We start from the raw sequence: 21098 nt of genomic DNA, 5'->3' as shown, positions 1-21098 counted from the left end.
TTTATCTTGGTGATCGTTTCTCTCTATGTATGTCGGTGTCAAACAAATATTTTCGCATTCGGAGGAGAAAGTTGGTGACTGAAATTTCGTGAGAAGATTAAGTCGCAACGAAAGACGCCTTTCTTTTAATATCTGGTAAGGATCCCACACCGCGCAGCACTATTCTAAAAGAGGACGGACAAGCATAGTGTACGCCGTCTCCTTAGTAGATCTCTCACATTTTCTAAATGTCCTGCCAATAAAGCGCACTCCCTTGTTAGCCTTCCCCACAACAGTTTCTGTATGTTCCGTCCAAGCTAAGTTATTCGTAATTGCAATTCCTAGGTATTTAGTTGAATTTACCGACTTTAGGTTTGAGTGATTTATGTGTAACTGAAGTGTAAGGAATTTCTTTTAGCACTCATGTGGATGACCTCACTTTTCGTTACTTAGGGTCAGCTGCCAATTTGCGCACCATTCAGGAATCTTTTCTAAATCGTTTTGCAATTTGTTTTGATCTTCGCATGACTTTATTAGTCGATAAACGACACCATCATTTGCGAACAACCTAAGACGGCTGCTCAGATTGTCTCCCAAATCGTTTATGTAGGTAAGGAACAGCAAAGGGCCTATAAGACTACCTTGGGAAACGCCAGAAATCACTTTGTTTTACTCGATGACTTTCCGGCAGTTACTACGAACTGTGACCTCTGACAGGAAATCACAAATCCACTCACATAACTGAGACGATATTCCATAAGCACGCAATTTCACTGTAAGCCACTTGTGTAGTACAGTGTCAAAGGCCTTCTGGAAATCCAGAAATACGGAATCGATCCGAAATCCCTTGTCAATAGCACTCAGCAATAAAGAGCTAGTTGTGTTTCACAGGAACAATGTTATCTAAACCCACGTTGAATGTGTGTCAATAGATCGTTTTCTTCGAGGTAATTCATAATGTTCGAACACAATATATGTTCCAAAATCCTGCTGCATATCGACGTTAGTGATATGGGCCTGTACTCCATCGCCAAATCTGCTGCAGATCGCTGCTTATCCTGGGTTACACAGTGTCCGACCTCTGTGTGTTTTGACGAGACGTGGTCGCCCAGTGTCATACGACCTACTAGTTATTTCACCCCCTTCGCAACAGATAACCCCTACGTGCTGACCCTACGACATCTTCAATTACAATTGCTGTGGGCACGGGACCATTGGGATTCGACCATCGATCAATGGAAACGTGTGGGCCCTTCGGGTTAATCACATTTTTGCTACACTTGGTCGAGGGTCGTATCCACAAAAACCGCCATCGGGGTGAACGGCAGCTCGGAACGTCCAACGCACCACGGACGCAGGCTGGTGGAAGCAGTATTATGCTATAGGAGACATTCTCCTACGCTTGCATGGGATCTGTGGTAGTAATCGAAAACACGCTGACAGCTGCGGACCACCTACATCCCTTCATGGTTGATGTGATCCCAGACGTCATCTTTCAGCAGTATAATTGCCAAAGTCTCAGAGCCGGTAGCGAGCTGCAGTGTTTCGAAGAGCATCATAGCGAATTTATATTGATGTCCTGGCCACCAATTTCGCCTGATGTAAATCCTGTGGAATCCATCTGGGTCGCTATCGGATGCCACCATCGCGTACGCAAATCAGCGGCCTTTTATTTACAGCAATTGCATGACCTGTACGTAGACATGAATGCCACATACCTCCACAAACCTACCAACAAACTGTCAGGTCTCTGATGGCAGAATCAGTGATGTATTTCATACCAAAGACGGACAAATTATAGTTTGGCTGGAAGGTGAACCGCAGAACGGCAGGTATCAATCGCGGCGTGGCCAAACAGCTGTTCAAATAACGAGCTTATCGCTGAACAGCTGAAACGCACGGGTCATGTCGCACTGCCTGGAATGGTTCTTAAATTCCGCTTACAGTTATGTCATCTGAGTAGGCGCATTCGTTCAGATTATACGGGATCTGTGATATCGGCGGTACTTAACTTTGAGGAAGGAACGCTGTTGACAACAGCCTAAAACTACTCTCGAAAATCATTTGAAATGACAGTGGCATTTCCCGAGCAGCGCATTCAAGAAATACTGAAATTTCATAAATATTTACCACACGTGTAAAGAAAGGCCAACATGTCATGATATAGCTTGTCTTGTTTAGGTCCGGGGTGAAATTTGCACTAGGGTAAGTTACATTCATAATTTCGCCAATCTTATTTCTACTGCTACTACGTTTTAGCGTTGTCTACAAATCTACACAAGCATGTGACACCACTTCATTCAAAATTGTAAATAGGAACTGCTTACAGCCCTACGTCTCCTCCATGCGCATGAGCGCTTCTGTCTCCTACAGCTGTTTATGTCGTTTCATGGCCTGATATCAGCTAACCGAAGACGCCATACAAAAACACGCAGACACTTCCAACTGCTTCTTTCGAGGTGCCAAAATACGCTAGCATTAGAATGTTCTTGCTATACGTGGGCCGACAATCGAAACTGCGTTGACCTTCAGTGTACCAGGCATTGCGCAGACAAATCCGAAAATCCTGTCACGGTGAAGCAAGTCGCCTAAATTGAAAGTCTTCCTTTAACTTCGGTCACTGAACCTCCCAATATGGTCGTTTGTCGCGCAGTGATATCGGCCACGGCCTTTTGTTCTAGAAGTACTAGGTTCGAGTTCACAGGTAGAAATTATGTATTGGACCCCCTTGCATATTTGTAGTATACGTGCAGTTTAAGCACTTAATATTCATGAAAATAGTCATCGGACTTGTTCATTGTGTAACATAGGTTTTCTAAATTTACCTTGCGTTTTCGGTTTTATGATGAAAAGTGAGTTAAATATGCCAAATTTTATTCAAAATATGTCGAGAAAGTAAACACTAGGTTACGCTGGAGATCAGTTTGTAACCGTAAGCTCTATTTGGCGTTGATATTCGTTGACTTCGCTAACCTACAAGCAGATTTCAAACTAACGTAATCTAGGCCTCGAGCTACGCTACAGATCAGTCTGACAACGCAAGCAAGCAAGGGGGCGATCCAGTGTAGACCTCGAGTCAAACAGGTTTTTAAATCAGTCCACACGAATGCCGAATTCATTCCCATCGTACAGATGCTACCTTTTTTTTTACCGAGTTAAACAGTCTTTTGCCCAGAACGTGGACTTTCATAAACAAAACCTTTCACCCCGATTTTCGGCGTGGGTACTGTATCACACATATTGTGAGTTTCCAAAGCTGACATTATTTACGCGGTAAAAAATGTAAACGCAGCTGTTCGTCACGGTCTCCAGCCGGGGAAATACATCCTGATCGTACTGTTGGTGCACTCGAAGAATGATAATTCGTGAGTGTACATTCACAGTATGTAGTTGGGATGTTTTGACACTCGGAGACAAGAGGCATCGTTATGTCAACACAAACACAAAACTACGGACTGGAAAAGTCATCGTCACGCCCACGATATCGACGGTGAGCACGCGTCGCTTCTAGCTCCACTTGGCAGCAATGACAGACCAGCGTTCCCTCAGGAGTAAACGCGCAGAGTGACAACTCACCGTTGTAGTTGTCGAACGCGGTGGGCACGTACTCGCTGGGGAAGCCGTTGGTCGAGTAGCTGACGACGAGCGAGGTCTTGCCGACGGCGCCGTCACCCACGAGCACGCACTTGATGCGGCGCGCCGGGTCGGGGTTCTTCTTGTCGGCCGGCGCCTCCTGTGCGGGCGCGGGGCCGGAGTCCTGCTGCTGCTTGAGGAGCGGACTCGTGCAGCCCATGGCCGAGGGCGGCATCCTAACCCGACAGCGGAGCACTCACTTCTGCCCGCCGCGGCCCGTCTGAAGAGTGGCCGCGCACCGCCGGCCCTTAGTTACGTCGGCCGCCGCCCTGCGGCGCGGTAGGCGGCGGGCGTCTCGCGCGCTACCTGTCGGCAGGGCTGTGCACTACGGCCACGTAAACCGCTGCACGAATCAGATTCAAAGCAAAGCAATCGCGCGTAATTTTGAAGCCTTCTTCGAAAATTTCAAAAGGGAGGCAGACCGTCTGCCTTCAGAATGTTGTGGTCTGATGCCCGAAGAACATCATAGGCACAGACATTCCACGCTAGCAAATTTTTTTATACTAAAGTGCAGAGCAGACTGAAATCCAAAGGGAGAGTCAGGAGGTTTATGATCCCGTCGCCAAAGGGCATTTTATGCATAAACTAGCTGAGTACCCGACTTTGCCCGGGCAACCTTCTATTAGTCCGTCTCCTCCTTCTCCCTCTCTCTGTCCACATCTTCCTTTCCTCTCTCTTGATCGCCTCCTCCACCACCTCTGTTGTTTGTCTGCTCTTCCCCCTTTCTCCGTCCATCTGACCCTCTCCTCTCTGTCCATCTTCTGCTTCTGTCTCTGTCCATCTCCTTCTCCCCTTCTTTTTTCCATCTCCTCCCTCCCTTTTTCCAACGCCTCCTTCCCATTCTCTCTATCCTTCGCCTCCTCCCTCTGATCCTGTCCATCTCTTCCTCCTTACCTGGTTTCACTCTCTTCCCTCCTCTGTCTCCCTGTTCCCTTCTCTTTCATTTCTCTGTCAATCTCTTCCTCTGCTCTCTCTTTGTCCATTTACAACTCCACCTCTCTTTATGCAACTCGTCCTCCTCTTGTGTCTATCTGCTCCTCGCCCCTTCCCTCCTTACCTTCACAGTATTTCTTTCCAGATCGTAACTAACATTTGTACCACATTTGATTCTATTTTTTTCCAGTGGTGTAGGATGAGATTTTTACCTGTGGCTTTGCCCATATACACGTACACGCATATCAGATATATTTCACATTTAGTTAACGTATTTCACACAAATTTCCACACATACTTCACCTCTATCTCTAGCGAATTTTGCACAGCAGTCAATGTTCATGACGTTGTATCCTTTGAACTATGTGTCATGCAATGATATAATTCCGCAAGAACATCTAGTAATGTGTGTCGCTAGTGTCTACGAAATGTGATGTGAATAGACTCAGTAGTAAATAACTAATTAATCGAAACGTCAGTGCCCCGTGATCTGAGGTTGAGGTGTCTTCTCACGGCCCGTGCGGCTCCCCCCGTCGGAGGCCCGAGTCCTTCCTCAGGCATGGCTGTGTGTGTGTGTTGTCCACAGTGTGTAGGCTTAGGAACCTATGACCTCTACAGCTTGGCCACATAAGACCTTACCACAAATTTCCAATTTCTGAAACTGACACGTCAGTGTTTATAATGTCATAGTTCCTGAACTATGTGCTGTACAATGATATAATTTTTCTAGTACATTCAGTGGTACATGTGAATACTGTCTGCGAAATGAGTCATGAATACAATTGATAGTAAAGAAATAATAAACTGAACGTCATATTTCATGTGGGAGTTTTACTGCAGTTTTAGTAAGCGATGAACTTTTTTCCTTTTTGCTCAGTGGTCTTATTCTCAAATATTGGATGATTAAAGTATGGATATTCGTTAATCGTGCACCATACTGCTTTTTAATTCCCACCCCCGCCCCTTAGGTTGACAGGTAGTTTTTACCTCTGCAGCGATTACTTCTAGACAATAAGTGATAAATGTACCAACGTTGGCTGAAATCGGTCTGGTGGTTTAGGAGATGAACATACATACACACATATAGACACATGTAAATTCATAGAGATTGCAGCATACAGTTCCACCTTTCATTTTTGACGGGACCAACGAGATATACGGGCCGTGCAACAAACTTGCGACATCACCCTATTAGGCTTGTCCGACATACTGCGCTAACTTGGTGACCTTACCACAGTGGCCACAGGCACACACAGCAAATAATACACATATGGATGAACAGTTCAGTGCATCTGGTAATTTCAGGTACATCATGTATCTGGATGTAAACAACTTATACGAGCGTATCATGAAACAATCCCCTCGTACTGAAGAGTTTCGATGGCAGTCTGTTAGGGAAATCACCAGACTGCGTAAGAAAACCAAAGACACGCAGCTTGTGTAATAGGGTGCGTTTTAGAAGTAGATACAATTAATCCTAGTAGTCTGCATGACGCACACAGCGATTTTCTGCTGTATCCAGAGCACTGAGTTCCGGAAAACGGTCTCCACACCAAGCTGATGATAACGCTGATGGGAAAAGCAAAGTACATAATACAGCACCATAATCATCAGCGAAATGTCAAGTTGGGGTTGCAACTGGAAGGTGTCACCCACACTATTTCCTTCAAACAGCGTCGTGGTTAAGGAATACATTGATTTAAATACCAAAAGAAGACATGTGACGTGCACATTTGAGAAACATTTTAACAGACTTTCTAATAATGTATTTTTCTCCAAAAATACCAAAATATTATAGAAACTTGCTAAATTCACTTAGTTACCCATTGAGAGAGGCGTTGTGGACACCAGGCAAAATTTTAAATAGGCCACAATCTTCAATAAAGATTTCGTCACCCTAGAGATGGCTAACGTCTCGCTAGAACTCATGAAACGTGTTTATGCAGGAATGTGTATATTAGACCTCTCTCAACTCCACGTGTACCAGTACCAACATGTGAAACTCATTTCGCTGTTACAGACTTCCTATATGTATACGTGGAGAGCTTCATCTACTGGGTGAAGGGTTGCAATTTATATGAAGTAATAAGGTGCCACCGCCACACATTTGACACATCTGAATAGGTAGCTGATAATCCTCGTCGCATAATACCTGCAAACGGAGGGCCGCTGTGGCCGAGCGGTTCTAGGCGCTTCAGTCTGGAACCGCGCTGCTGCTACGGCCGCAGGTTCGAATCCTGCCTCGGGCGTAGCTGTGTGTGATGTCCTTAGGTTAGTTAGGTTTTAGTATTTCTAAGTCTAGGGGACTGATGACCTCAGATGTTAAGTCCCATAGTGCTCAGAGCCATTTGAACCATTTGAATACCTGCAAACAATGAGAATGTATGAAACGGGAGGTGAGTCGGTCGCCGATTACGAAATTTATAGGACTGTGTTTGAAAATGCATACTTTCTGTGCACACATGGAAGCTACCTTTAAGCAGGCAAACTGCGTGCAGTATGTGTCATTAATAGCTCTCACAACTGATGACTTCTTGAAATGCCTGTATGGCGATTTTCGCACTGCTCCTTCTCTGTATGTGGTGCAACAATTCAGTATTCAATAACGAAGACATGAGATGCACACTGCATCACAATTGAGAAATGGCTTTTCGTGACATGATGATAAGTTGGTTATTTGTGCAGACAGGATTGAAGCCCTACTAGAGACGCACTATTCCCTTGAGTGGTACAGTGTCTCCATGTGTGTTGTGTATATGGTAAAAATGCGTGTGTGTATATGACCCCCTTATCATTGCATATTTGTGTAGGTGGTGTATCTGTGAGTGCATGTGTGAGTGATTACATACTATGTACGCAGATTAATGTGTTGTGCACACTGTGTGTCTGAGTGCATACTGCAAGTTAGTTTGGTTTTTGTGTACTACGCGTGTGAGTTATGTTGTTTTGCATACTATGTGTGTATTGTATATATTTTCTGCGCGGTTGGTTAAGTTTCGCTGCTGGTAGATATATTAAATTAGCTTGTATTTAATTTAATCTTATACTAACAGGAGAACTGTAACAATATTCCGTGTCATCTTAGTTAAAGTGGAGAGTGTTAAAAAAAAAAAAAAAAAAGAGACCTACCACGGAACTGTCTCCATGAAGAATTGTACTCTCTTTCCCACGCCAGGTCCGTGGGTCATTGAAGTCACTGTCACCAAGCAAGAGGTGTTTCAGTATGCAGGTAAACTCTGCGTGCATAAAAAATCATGGCCAGCTTGTTCCTCTGTTTTCTCCTACGATCATCGGCTTTTTTGTGTTTTTATTATTGTGCATTTAAAGGCATTTAGATTGTATACAGGTTCAACCTGAATTCCTGTGTTTGTTAATACTTTTCTATTATCTGCCACATTAGCAGATATGTGCGTTGCAATCCCCACTCATTTTGCAGCTACAGAATCAATCCACAGTCGAAATGTTGCTGTCTAGTCCTGCAAGTAGGATGGAAGCAATGTCTTTTTATCCAGAGCATTTCTGTTCCGATTTATGTGGGTATTTACTCTTGCAGAGGACTCATAGAGTTACATTAATCTGGCGCCTGTATATAATTCACTAATTTTAGGTAGCTATACAGACATATTGCATTCCATGAGTAAAGAATCAATCGCAGGCAGGTGGGGATTACCATTATAGTAAAAACAGTTGAGGCTTTCTTAGTAAACAATGGGGAGAAGCAAGTTCGAAATTACTAGGCGCGGCGGTACGACACATATTGGCCAGGGAGCAGACTATACTGTGATACGTAACTGTGACTGCATTGAAAGTGAAACGGAGGTGGACAGACATCTAGCCAGGAGAACGGATGGTGGGTGGGCTATGGAAACTAGAAGCTGAGAACTGACCGAGACGACGACGTAATACATGGACAGAAACAGATACACCACGGAGCACCTATTCGATATTTATCAAACGTTGTGGAGATGTTCATCATGTACGGGTATTAAATGATTAAACTTTCATTCCATTCGGAACTGCTATCTACCCATGGTCAGGGATATGCTCTTGTATTCGTTATGGCTTGGAAGCAAACAACCTCAAAATGTCATCTTCAGGATTTTTCTTCTTGCTTGACACACCTGATGTGCCAGTTCATAAAGTCTACTGGCTAAAAACTGTTCTGGAAGTACACTATTTATCTTCCCATCACATTCCAGAAATTCTCTATGAGTGAAAAATCAGGGAACCTGGAAAGCCAGCCAAGGATCAGTTCATTCCTCAAGACTTTTATGCTGTAAACTGTGCAGTTTCCAATTGCTTTATGCTGCTGGAATGTGCCATTAGGAACTCTGGTCATCAAGGATATGGCAAAAGTTTTACCATTGTTGTCACATACTAGCGAACATTGATCCTACTTCTAACTATTATCTAACGTCCTCCCCATATCACGATGCCAGGATGTGGAGAGGTTCTGTTTTCGAAAATCACTGCTTCGGCCGGCCGCTGTGGTCGAGCGGTTCCAGGCGCTTCAGTCTAGAACCACGCGACCGCTACGGCCGCAGGTTCGAATCCTGCCTCGGGCATGGATGTGATGTCCTTAGGTTAGTTAGGTGTAAGTAGTTCTAAGTTCTAGGGGACTGATGACCTCAGATGTTAAGTCCCATAGTGCTCAGAGCCACTTGAATCAATTTTTCGCTGCTTCGTGCGACCTCTCACCAAGTCCTCGGGCATGTTGGTGTCGATCTGACATAAGCGAGAATGCCGGATATCACATAACGCCACTCAGTGTCCCGGTTGATTCTGGCGTTACACTACGCAAATCCCTGTTATCTGTGCTATGGTGTCCATACAGAATCCGCATGGCAACCAACTTCCACCTGATCCCAGTGGTTCGTGGTGACACTCTGCCTGTAACCTCCATCTGGACTTCAACTGTTGTCCTCCATTTGTTCCGCGTTCTTCTTGTAGTGTAGTTGTTGTGGATGCACTCACGCTTCTCTTCTTGCCACGCTGTTGTACTGAGACCATCTCGTCACCACCAGTCTTGCAGTCATCTTACAAGAAACAACTGTCTGTCCGATCTGCAGGTTTGACGCTCCCATGTCGGCCATGTTAATGATGTGTCTTTTCTCAAAGTCCGTAAAACAGCAGTAATGTTCAAGTGATCGTTCTCTGGGCATGCTGTGTTGTAATCTCCAGAACTGTTAGACACAACCATCTGCCAAGACTTACACCATCATTCATCATGTATAGGAATGGATTTTTTCTGTACTGAAAATACAGAACATTCTGGTGCACTGGACACGTATAGTATGCAGGAGTGATGTAAAAGTGTGGAGGAGGCATTTATCCAGCGATAGATGTTAAAGCGGTGTTAACTGAGCATTTGACTAGTTGCAGCTTCTATCAGCAGTTGTGAGTAGACTAGCTGTTACTGGCAGCTGTGCTCGCATGTCAATAGTTTTGTTATTGTGAGTGATGGTGAGTAAGTAGGCTGTTGTACACGTAATAATGTCAGCTGCCCTCATTTATCTGCCTGTTCTGGTGGTAAGGACAGCACGTGATGTACTGCCCCCCCCCCCCCCCCCCCCCCACTCCTGCTCCGCAGCAGCAACGACGGTGCCACTGCTGACCTCTGACCACTGCATGGAGAGGAGCACGGTCAGGAGTGCACATCAATCCATCGTGCTACTGAATTAAGTCAGGATCGTACAGTATGGACATTATGCAAGAGACGTAATAATGTTCACTGCTGTACCACCTACTTCACATTCGTAGCAGTTGACTTATTTTATTTTGTTACTTTTCAAAGTAGGCTATGTTCTTTCTCAAGTTAAAGCTATCTCTGTATCAAATTTCATCGAAATCGGTTCAGTATTTTAGTCGTGAAAACGTAACAGAGCTCATTCACATTTCATAATATTAGTTCACAAGTACAGATTAGGTTCAAACGGTTCAAATGGCTCTAAGCACTATGGGACTTAACATCTGAGGTCATCAGTCCCCTAGACCTAGAACTACTTAAACCTAAGTAACCTAAGGAAATCACACACATTCATGCCTGAGGCAGGATTCGAAACTGCGACCGTAGCAGCAGCGCGGTTCCGGACTGAAGCGCCTAGAACCGCTCAGCCACAGCGGCCGGCACAGATTAGGTACGTTGAGGGTTGTATAAGCATTGTATTCACTGTATCGAATCATATCGCATTGTATATATCAACCAATAAAAGCACTTTCAAAAATGTGATAAGCCGAAGCGTCACAGAGTAAAAAACTTTTTCAAAGAGTAAAATTTATGTGTGTCTCTATGTCACGTTATATTCTTCAAACGAGATAAAACTTTAAATCATGTTATCTCTCTTTTTTTTTAATCCGATTTTAATGAAGTTCCCGTGAGATCATCAGATTGCTGACGCTCTGAAACAGCTTATATTCATATCATGTACTCTATGAGAAAGAAAATCCACTAAATACTAGCCTATGTTCTGCGTGTAACGTAAAGCAATGTCGCAGCTGATTGGCCACGTTCCTCTGCACGGGGCAAAAATTAAACTTGCCATATTCTTTATTTTATGCTGGGTAACCTCATCCCGTGACGCCTGGGGTCTGAGGATGACACGGCGGCCGGTCGGTACCGTTGGGCCTTCCAAGACCTGTCTGGACGGAGTTTGGTTTTAGTGTAGTTGAACGTGGAATTCCACACGGTACATTTTGTCGTCCCCTGAGAGAACGTCTGTACGTCAGTTAACTTTCCCATTTGTAGCTCGAACTGTGGCTTGAATTAGTTCTCATTCGTCTTCGCTCCGCTTTTATGCTTTCTTTATAGGTGGGTTTCACACACTTTCACATTAGTGTACAGAATGATGAAAAACATTAATGTAACTTTCTTGATAACAGTGAATGAAATGAATGTTTTAAATTTTGTCCTATAGTAGCCGATCTTGCTAATAAAATAATAAGTCTGCTTCATTCGTAACGATTACGCTTTGTGATTTAGGAATTCGTGTAGTTTTCTGTATTGGATAGCGATGCACTAAAGATCATTCATGTGTCGCTGAACTGCAACTTGAGTTGCTCCGGTGTACAGAGCGTGTTAGCGATCGTTTCGGTAAACAGTCGAGCAATAAAGTAGTTGACTTCAGCAGTCGCATGTGGAAGGCTGCCTGTGTCTCCCCATATGTTCCACCCATCCTGCCCCACGGTGTTTCTTGCAGGCGGGACGAGGAACACGTGCCGGCTACGGCTGGGGGGAGTCTCAACGCAAGAACTCCACTTACCACTCGGATTTACTTTACAAAACACCAGTAGCGAAGAAGCACATCGGTGGCAGCAACTTACTTCTTTCTGTTGGTAAAAAGTTGTCGAACTACTGTGACCAAGCAAACGAGACGGTACAGTTATAGAGCTTCCGCACTGAATTCTATACATTGAACAAGTAATATTAGTCACCAGATTCCTATGGTAATTTATATGTTCTATAGGAAAAATAAAACGGTTTGAACACGGTAATCTCCAAAACTACAGTACCATTTTTCAGGGGTTTTTCGTAGATAACTTAAGCGTAGTTTGGAGCAAGATACAGGTAGTGTTTTACCAAAAGCATATCACGGAAAGAAAAGATATCGTGATTTCCAGTTTCATCTGGAACCACCATGTGTGTTTGGACACGCCGATCTCCAAAACTACTAAATGAATTTTCATGGTGTTTTAAAAGGTAACTTGAGCATAGCATGAGCCAACATGCTGGCTTCACTTCATCAAAATCGGATTAAGAAAAAAAGAGATACCATGATACAAAGTTTTATCTAATTTGAAGAATATAACGTGACATAGGGACACATAATTTTCTCTTTGAAGAAGCTGTTTACTCTTTGATGCTTGAGCTTTATCATATTATTGAAATTGCTTTTATTGGTTGATATGCTTCATGGAATACGACTCTATATAGTAAATAAAATGTTTATACAGTCCTCAACCTGCCTAATCTGTACTTGTGTACTAATATTATTAAATGTGAAAATAAGCGACGCTGGGTAGCCGCGCGGTCTGATACGTCTTCTCACGGTCCGCGCGGCTTCCCCCGTCGGAGGTTCGAGTCCTCCTTCGAGCTTGGGTGTGTGTTTCGTCCTTGGTGTAAGTTAGTTTAAGTTAGATGAAGTAGTGTGTAAGCTTAGGGACGGATGACCAAGGCAGTTTGGTCCCATAAGACCTTACCACAAATTTCCGGTTTATGAAAATAGCTCTTGTTAGTTCAAATATGTGTGAATTCCTAAGGGACCAAACTGCTTAGGTCATCGGTCCCAAGACTTACACACTATATATAAGGTAGTATCTGTTCCCGAAAGAACAGTTACCGTCAATGCCCATGCAGCTTTCGCTAGAATGAAATGATAATTAAATGGACACCCTAGCTGCAAAGAGGCGTTGATATACTTCATAGGGACATGTTGAAAATGTGTGCCCCGACCGGGACTCGAACCCGGGATCTCCTGCTTACATGGCAGACGCTCTATCCATCTGAGCCACCGAGGGCACAGAGGATAGTGCATCTGCAGGGACTTATCTCTTGCACGCTCCCCGTGAAACATTCCCAACATGTCCACACCACTAAATTCGTGGTGCGCCTATTAGATGTTTGTCCTCGGTGGCTCAGATGGATAGAGCGTCTGCCATGTAAGCAGGAGATCCCGGGTTCGAGTCCCGGTCGGGGAACACATTTTCAGCATGTCCCGTATGAAGTATATCAACGGCTCTTTGCAGCTAGGGTGTCCATTTAATTATCATTTCATACTTACACACTACTTAAATTATGCGAAGAACAACTCACACCCATGCCCGAGGGAGGACTCGAATCTCCGGCGGGAGGGGCCACGCAGTCCGTGACAGGACGCCTCAAACTGTTACGTTTTCACGACTAAACGGATGAACCGATTTCGATGAAACTTGATACGGAGATAACTTTAACCCATAGAATGACATAGCCTTCTTCGAACCCCCCCCCCCCCCCCCACACACACACAGAAAAAAAGTCGGCCCCTTAGAGTGTGAAGTAGGTGATGGAACATTTTTTTTACACTAGTGAACATAAACTATGTGAAAACATTATTACATCTCTTGCATAATGCCCATATTATACGATCCTTACTGACTCCAGTAGCACAATAAACAGATGTGAACTGCTGCCCGGGGAGGGGGGGGGGGGGGGGCAGTGGCAGTGCTTACCAGGACAGGCACCGACACTTGAAAGCAGCTGACATTATTACGTGTACAGCAGCCTACTTACTCACCTTCACTCACAACAACAAAACTATTGACATGCGAGCACAGCTGCCAGTAACAGTCTACTCACAACTACTGATGGAAGCTGCAACTAGTCCGATGCTCAGTTAACACCACTTGCTGGATAAATGCCTCCTCCACACTCCTGCATACTATACGTGTCCAGTGCTCCAGAATGTTCTCTATTTTCAATACAGAAAAAATCCATTCCTATACATGATGAATGATGTTAGTAAGTCTTGGCTGCTGGTTGTGTCTACGTTTCTGGAGTTTTTCATGCGGAGATTGCAACACAGCATACCCAGAGAACGACCACTTGAACATTGCTGCCGCTTTTCGAACTTTGGGGAAAGTCACATCATTAACATGACAGGCATGGGAACATCATACCTGCAAATGACACAGACAGTTGGTTCCAGTAAAATGACTGCATGACTGGTGGTGACGAGATGGTCTCAGTACAACAGCTTGGCAAGAAGAGAAGCGTGGGTCCATGCACAGCAACTACACCACAAGAAGATCGTGGAACATATGGAGGACAACAGTTGTAAAGTCCAGGTGGAGGTTACATGCAGGGTGTCACCACGAACCACTGTGAACAGGCGGAAGTTAGTTGCCATGCGGATTCTATATGGACACCATAGCACAGATAACAGGGATTTGAGTGGTGCAGAGCCACAATCAACTGGGACACTGAGTGGCATTGTGTGATATTCGGCATTAGTCTCGCTCATGTCACATCGGCACCAACACGCCCGAGGCCTTGGTGATAGGTGGCACGAAGCAGCGATTTTCTAAAACAGAACCTCTCCACCTCTTGGCATCGTGATATGGGCAGCTATTGGATATGACAATATGACAACAGGACGTTAGGTAACTGTTGAAAGCAGGATCAATGTTTTCTAGTATGTGACAACAATGGTAAAACTTTTGTCATATCCTTGATGACCAGAGTTCCTAATGGCACATTCCAGCAGCATAAAGCAATTGGGCACACCACAGTTTACAGCATAAAAGCCTCGAGGGATGAACAGATCGTTGGCTGGCTTTCTAGGTTCAGTGATTTTTCACCCATGGAGCACTTTTGGAATGTGATGGGAAGATGAATAATTTACTTTCAGAACAGATTTCTGCCAGAAGACTTCATTAACTGGCACATCAGGTGTGTGAAACAAGGTGAAAAATCCTGAAAATGATATTTTGAGGTTGTTTGCATCCATGCCATATGGTTTGCAAGAGCATACCCTGACCACAGAGGTCACACATTCTCCCAGTTCTGAAAGAACGAATTTTTAATTTTTTAATACTCGTTACGCAATGGATATGTCCACAACGTTTGATAAATATCGAACCGGTGCTCCGTGGTGTAACACATTCCGTTTCTGTCCCTGTATTAGGTCGTGGTCTCGATCAGTTCTTATCTTCTGGGTCCATAGCCCACCTACCATCCATTCGCCTAGCTACATATCTGCCTCCGTTTCACTTTCAATACGGCCATAGTTACGTACCCCAATATAGTCTGTTCCCTGGCCAATATCCTTGTCGTACAGCCTCGCCTAGTAATTTCCAAGTTGCTTCTTCCCATTGCTCAGTAAGAAAGCCTGAATTTTATTTTTTTACTATTATGGTAGTTCCCATCTACCAGTGTCTGCCTGAGATTGATTTGTTACTCATGGCATGCAATTTGTCTGTATATCAACCTAAAATTAGTGAATCATATACAGTCGCCAGATTAATGTAACTCTATGAGTCCTCTGAAAGAGTAACTACGCACATGAATCGAAACAAAAATGCTCTGGATCAAAAGGCATTGCTTCCATCCTATTTGCAGGACTAGATACCAATATTTCCGCAGTGGTTAGCACACTGGACTCGCATTCGGGAGGACGACGGTTCAATCCCGCGTCCGGCCATCCTGATTTAGGTTTTCCGTGATTTCCCTAAATCGCTCCAGCCAAATGCCGGGATGGTTCCTTTCAAAGGGCACGGCCGACTTCCTTCCCCATCCGCCCCTAATCCGATGAGACCGATGACCTGGTCTCCTCCCCCATAAACCAACCAACCAACCAATATTTCGACTATGGATTGATTCTGGATCTGCAAAATGAGTGGGGATAGCAACACACAATCTACTGTTTGGGCTGGTAGTGAAGAAAAATTTACAAACACAGCATTTCATATAGACCCTGCATACCTTCTAAATGCATTTCTATGCACAAGTTGCAATAATAAAAACGCACAAAAACCCGATGATTGTGGAGCGCTAGGGTTTTTCTATACACAGACTGAAACACATCTTGATGTGGTCATAGTGACTTCAGTGATCCATGGACCTGTCAGGGGAAACAGGGTTCCATTCTTCATGGAGACAGTTCCGTGGTACGACCCTTTCTTAACACTGTCCACTTTAACTAAGTTGACATGGAATGTTGTTACAGTTCCCCCGTGATCATAACATTAAACTAAATTCAAGCTAATTTGGTATGGCTACCAGCAGTGAAATTTAACCAACTGTGCAGATAATATATACAATACACACATAGTGTGCAAAATAATATAACTCACACACATAGTACGCAAAAGCCAAACTAACTTGCAGTATGCACTCAGACACACAGTGTGGAAAACACATTAACTTGCATGCACAGTATGTAATCACACACAGATACATCTACCTACACACATATGCTATGATATGTGGGTCATACACACACATATTTTTTCATGTATAAAACATATATGCAGACACTCTACCACTCAGGGGACTAGTGTGTTTGTGGTAGGGCTACGATCCTATCTGCACAAATAACTCACTTATCATGTCACGAAAAACCATTTCTCAGATATGATACAGTGCGGACCTCATGTCTTCGTTATTGAATACTGAATTGCTGCACTATATGCAGAGAAGGAGATGGAGCACTGCCAAAACCGCCATATAGGCATTTCAAGTAGTGACTGTAGGCTTTCCCGGCGTAAACTATTGATGAAGGGTTCTCGGGTCTCCAGCCGGGTGGTAGCGTTGATATCTCGCGACGTTTCGGGAACTGTCATGCAACCCATCTTCTGGCAGAAGATGGGTTGTATGACAGTTCCCGAAACGTCGCGAGATATCAACGCTACCACCCGGCTGAAGACCCGAGAAACCTTCATCATTTCAAGTAGTCTTCATCTGTGTGAGCCGCTGATGCCACACACTGCACGCACTTTGCCTGCTTAGAGGTAGCACCTGTGACTTATGGTACGCATACATTTCCAAACAGAGACCGGCAAAATGTGGTGCTACAGAAGATTGCTGAAGGTGGGTAGATCACGTAACTAATGAGGAGGTATTGAATAGGATTGGGGAGAAGAAAAGTTTGTGGCACAACTTGACTATAAGAAGGGATCGGTTGGTAGGACATGTTTTGAGGCATCAAGGGATCACAAATTTAGCATTGGAGGGCAGCGTGGAGGGTAAAAATCGTAGAGGGAGACCAAGAGATGACTACACTAAGCAGATTCAGAAGGATGTAGGTTGCAGTAGGTACTGGGAGATGAAGAAGCTTGCGCAGGATAGAGTAGCATGGAGAGCTGCATCAAACCAGTCTCAGGACCGAAGACCACAACAACAACAACAACAACCGGCAAACTCCATAATCGGTGACCGACTCACCTCCCCTTTCATCAGGCCTATAACCTTGTTGTTTGCTGGTATTAAGCCATAAGTATTATCGACTGCCTATTCAGCTGTGCTGAATGTATGAGGGAGGCAACTTATTGCCTCACATGAATTGCAACTCTTCACCCAATAGATGAAACTCTCCACATATACGTAAAGTCTACAGTGGTACAATGATTTTTCACAAACTCATATTGGAACTGGTACACGTAGAGTTCAGACAGGTCTTTTATACACACACCTGCGTAAACACGTTTCATGAATTCTATCGAGCGTTAGCAATCTCTAGGGTGATGAAATCTTTGTTGAAGATTGTGGCCTATTTAAAATTTGGCCTGGTGATACAATTTGTTGCACCATAACGCTCCTCTCAATGGGTAGGTAAGTGAATTTCGCAAATTTGTATAATAATTTAGCAGTTTTGCCGAAAATTACATTATTAATAAATCTGTGAAAATGTTTGTCGTATGAGCACGTCACAAAAGTCTTCTTTTGGTATTTGAATCAATGTAATCCTTCAACCAAGACGCTGTTTGAAGGAAGTAGTGTGAGTGACTCTATAGAGTAGCAAACCCAACTTCAGACTTCGTTGAGGATTATCATAGTGTTATGTACCCTGTTTTTCCCACCAGCGTTGTCATCAGCTTGGTTTGGGAACGGTTTTCCGGAACTCAGTGCTCTGCATACAGCAGAAAACCGCTGTGTGCGTCATGCAGACTACTAGGATACATTATATCTACCTCTAAAACGCAGCGCATGACAGAATCTGCCGGCATATTTTTGATTTTCTTACGCAGTCTTGCGATTTCCTTATCAGACTGCCATCCAAACCCTTCAATACGTAGAGACTGTTTCATGGCATGTCCGTGTAAGTTGTTTACATCCAGATACATGATGTAACTGAGATAACCAAATGCACTGAACTGTTCATCCATATGTATGTTATTTGCCTGGGTGTGCCTATGGACACAGTGGTAGTCTCTATGAATCAAATATGTTCAAATGTGTGCAAATTGCTAAGGTACCAAACTGCATAGGTCATCGGTCCCTAGACTTACACACTACTTAAACTAACTTATGCTAAGAACAACACACACACCCAAGCACGAGGGAGGACTCGAACATCCGGCGGGACGGGCCACGCAGCCCGTGACAGGACGCCTCAAATCGCGCGGCCACACCGTGCGGCCTTTATGAATCCCTTGTTCGCAAAACAACAGCATGTCTACATAAGTCTAGAGTTTAACGTTGACACATCTTTTTCAACATTTAGTCTTACGAATGCCCTGCTACTGTAGGGTACTGTAGTAGTGGGGAGGTTCCAGATTGTATGTTGTCAGGCATTATCTCCTAAATAGTCCCAAAATGTATCCAAGTAAGCACGCATCAATGTGCATTTAAAGCTTTGCACATTCCTTTAAATTAGAGCTGTCTAATTCCTACCATACACTCGCCACATGCCCATACTCCACATCCAATATGGCAGTGCCTGAAAATTTGCTGGAGAATGTGGTTATGTTGGGCAATGTAGCATCACTGAGTTTCTCTCTCGAATCCAGATATTTGTATGGGAAAGTCCTCTTCTTCATTATGAAGTGAAACTTAGCATCATTGGGAAATCCATCTGCAAAGAGATTCAAATCCTACTGATGCATGGTATTGGCAAGTTTTTGTAGTGGTGCCTATATGAACCACAGTGAAGTGAGGAGCTTTGTTGGTGATTCTCTTCGAAAACGAAATATATCTCTCAGTGGTGTTCGGTAGGACACTAACTTGATCTTTGCTCAAACTATAATCAGGAAAGGGCTCGATTAGGAAGTGAGCATCACACTCAAATTGTGGATGAAAACGAGATTGTGCCATGGGAGCTTGCAGTTCAAGTTGCATAAAAGTGTTGAATATTAGTATCTATACTTAATGTCATATACATGAATCCACAGCGCTAGCTCTATGCCTGAGCTGGCAATTATAGTGCCGGCAGTGTGGCAAGGCAAATGTTAATCTGCTGCCGCACAGGCTCACTGATGGTGGCAGCAACAGCAGTGGCGGCAGAAGCCATGGTGCGGATAGCAGACGGTCCTTCCGCTGTTGGTGTTTGTTTAAAATAAAGCCATAAACACACCTTTCCTTTCCCAGCATAGAATAAGTGATCACGTCCTAAAAGCCAATCACCATCTTGAACTCCACAAATTACCAGACTGCTATAAATAGCCACGGTAGATCTGAGTAATAGAATTAGGAAAAACATGTCACTGAAAGCAGCTCAGTAGACAGTTCCAGATTGGATACTACCTGTAGCATGAAAATCTTGTTTATGTTCAACAAGCTTGGACTGGCAGGAGAAAAGCATTTTTTGTAAAACAGGCAGGCTTGGACCTGCAGAGGAAACAAACATCCTTTACCTCAGATGAATAATGTCTGGAGAAAACCCAATGGGCTACTTGGATTCTGTACTTAACGGTAGCGACCTGCTTCCAATATATAATCTTAGATTAGCCACCAGTTTATACTTAGCACAACAGACCTAATTCCCCAGTGATTCACAGAGTGGGTGGAAAACCCACTACCACAGTTGGACTGTTTTGAATTTCCCATAATTTTTTTAACTACTCATAAGTTTCGAATTTCCTGCAATTTTATATACAGGGTGGTCCATTGATCGTGACTGGGCCAAATATCTCACGAAATAAGCGTGAAACGAAAAAACTAAAAAGAACGAAACTTGTCTAGCTTGAAGGGGGAAACCAGGTGGCGCTATGGTTGGCCCACTAGATAGCGCTGCCATAGGTCAAACGGATATCAACTGTGTTTTTTAAAATAGGGATCCCCATTTTTATTACATATTCGTGTAGTACGTAAAGAAATATGAATGTTTTAGTTGGACCACTTTTTTTGCTTTGTGATATATGGCGCTGTTATAGACACAAACATCTGGCTCACAATTTTAGACGAACACTTGGTAACAGGTAGGTTTTTTAAATTAAAATACAGAACGTAGGTACGTTTGAATATTTTATTTCGGTTGTTACAATGTGATACATGTACCTTTGCGAACTTAATTTCTGAGAACGCATGCTGTTACAGCGTGATTACCTGTAAATACCACATTAATACAATAATTACTCAAAATGATGTCCGTCAACCTCAAAGCATTTGGCAATACGTGTAACGACATTCCTCTCAACAGCGAGTAGTTCACCTTCCATAATGTTCGCACATGCATTGACAATGCGCTGACGCATGTTGTCAGGCGTTGTCGGTGGATCACGATAGCAAATATCCTTCAATTTTCCCCACAGAAAGAAATCCGGCGACGTCAGATCCGGTGAACACGCGGGCCATGGTATGGTGCTTCGACGACCAATCCACCTATCATGAAATATGCTATTCAATACCGCTTCAGCCGCACGCGAGCTATGTGCCGGACATCCATCAAGTTGGAAGTACATCGCCATTCTGTTATGCAGCGAAGCATCTTGTAGTGCGGTTAAACGCGCTGCAGTCTGGAACCGCAAGACCGCTACGGTCGCAGGTTCGAATCCTGCCTCGGGCATGGATGTTTGTGATGTCCTTAGGTTAGTTAGGTTTAACTAGTTCTAAGTTCTAGGGAACTAATGACCTCAGCAGTTGA

General features: G+C 44.0%; 1 protein-coding gene and 2 non-coding genes across 3 annotated transcripts in view; 1 reads left to right on the top strand and 2 right to left on the bottom strand.

The window, feature by feature from the left end:
- Positions 1-3799, bottom strand: part of LOC124544956 (cell division control protein 42 homolog) — a 585469-nt gene extending 581670 nt beyond the window's left edge. The window contains exon 1 of the mRNA XM_047123703.1: positions 3556-3799. Within this exon, the coding sequence (XP_046979659.1) occupies positions 3556-3787 (232 nt within the window). The 5' untranslated portion in view covers positions 3788-3799. The remainder of the gene's footprint in view (positions 1-3555) is intronic.
- A 9186-nt stretch (positions 3800-12985) lies between these two features.
- Positions 12986-13060, bottom strand: Trnat-ugu. Its single transcript has one exon. It is a non-coding gene; the product is annotated as a tRNA-Thr (tRNA).
- A 105-nt stretch (positions 13061-13165) lies between these two features.
- Trnat-ugu lies at positions 13166-13239 on the top strand. The gene has a single exon. It is a non-coding gene; the product is annotated as a tRNA-Thr (tRNA).
- Positions 13240-21098: the final 7859 nt, after the last annotated feature.

Source organism: Schistocerca americana, chromosome 8 (genome assembly GCF_021461395.2).
Source record: "Schistocerca americana isolate TAMUIC-IGC-003095 chromosome 8, iqSchAmer2.1, whole genome shotgun sequence".
NCBI lineage: Eukaryota > Metazoa > Arthropoda > Insecta > Orthoptera > Acrididae > Schistocerca > Schistocerca americana.
This window is presented reverse-complemented; position numbering and strand designations above follow the sequence as displayed.